General features: G+C 67.7%; 1 protein-coding gene across 1 annotated transcript; it reads right to left on the reverse strand.

Annotated features, from left to right (window-relative positions):
* Positions 1 to 6: 6 nt before the first annotated feature.
* On the reverse strand, positions 7 to 236 carry LOC104515846 (class I histocompatibility antigen, F10 alpha chain-like; the record flags this gene model as incomplete). The annotated part of the gene is made up of 1 exon (XM_010159971.1): positions 7 to 236. A coding segment is annotated over one exon (230 nt), but the record flags the coding sequence as incomplete, so codon positions are not given.
* Between the last annotated feature and the right edge of the window lie 77 nt (positions 237 to 313).

Genomic DNA, 313 nt, shown 5'->3' on the forward strand with positions numbered 1-313 from the left:
ATCCACGCGGCAGCGGTACTTGTCCTTCTCGGCCTCGCGCGCCTGGATGGACGCCCAGGTGTAGTAGGTGCCGTCGGCGTTGGGGACGATGCCGCCCCGTTCCGTCTCGGGATCCCTGATCTTGCCGTCCTTCAGCCAACTGACGGTGATGGGCCGCGGGTAGAAGCCGTACGCGCGGCACGACAAGGTCAGCATCCCGTCGGCCTTCTTCCCCGACACTCGCACCGTGGGGGGCTCTGGGGAAGGGTTGGCGCTGAGGGACGGCGCACGTCCCCGCGCCGGCCGCTCCCCAGGGTCATAGAATCACAGAATC

Source organism: Eurypyga helias, unplaced genomic scaffold (genome assembly GCF_000690775.1).
Source record: "Eurypyga helias isolate BGI_N326 unplaced genomic scaffold, ASM69077v1 C15027200, whole genome shotgun sequence".
Taxonomy (NCBI): Eukaryota; Metazoa; Chordata; class Aves; order Eurypygiformes; family Eurypygidae; genus Eurypyga; species Eurypyga helias.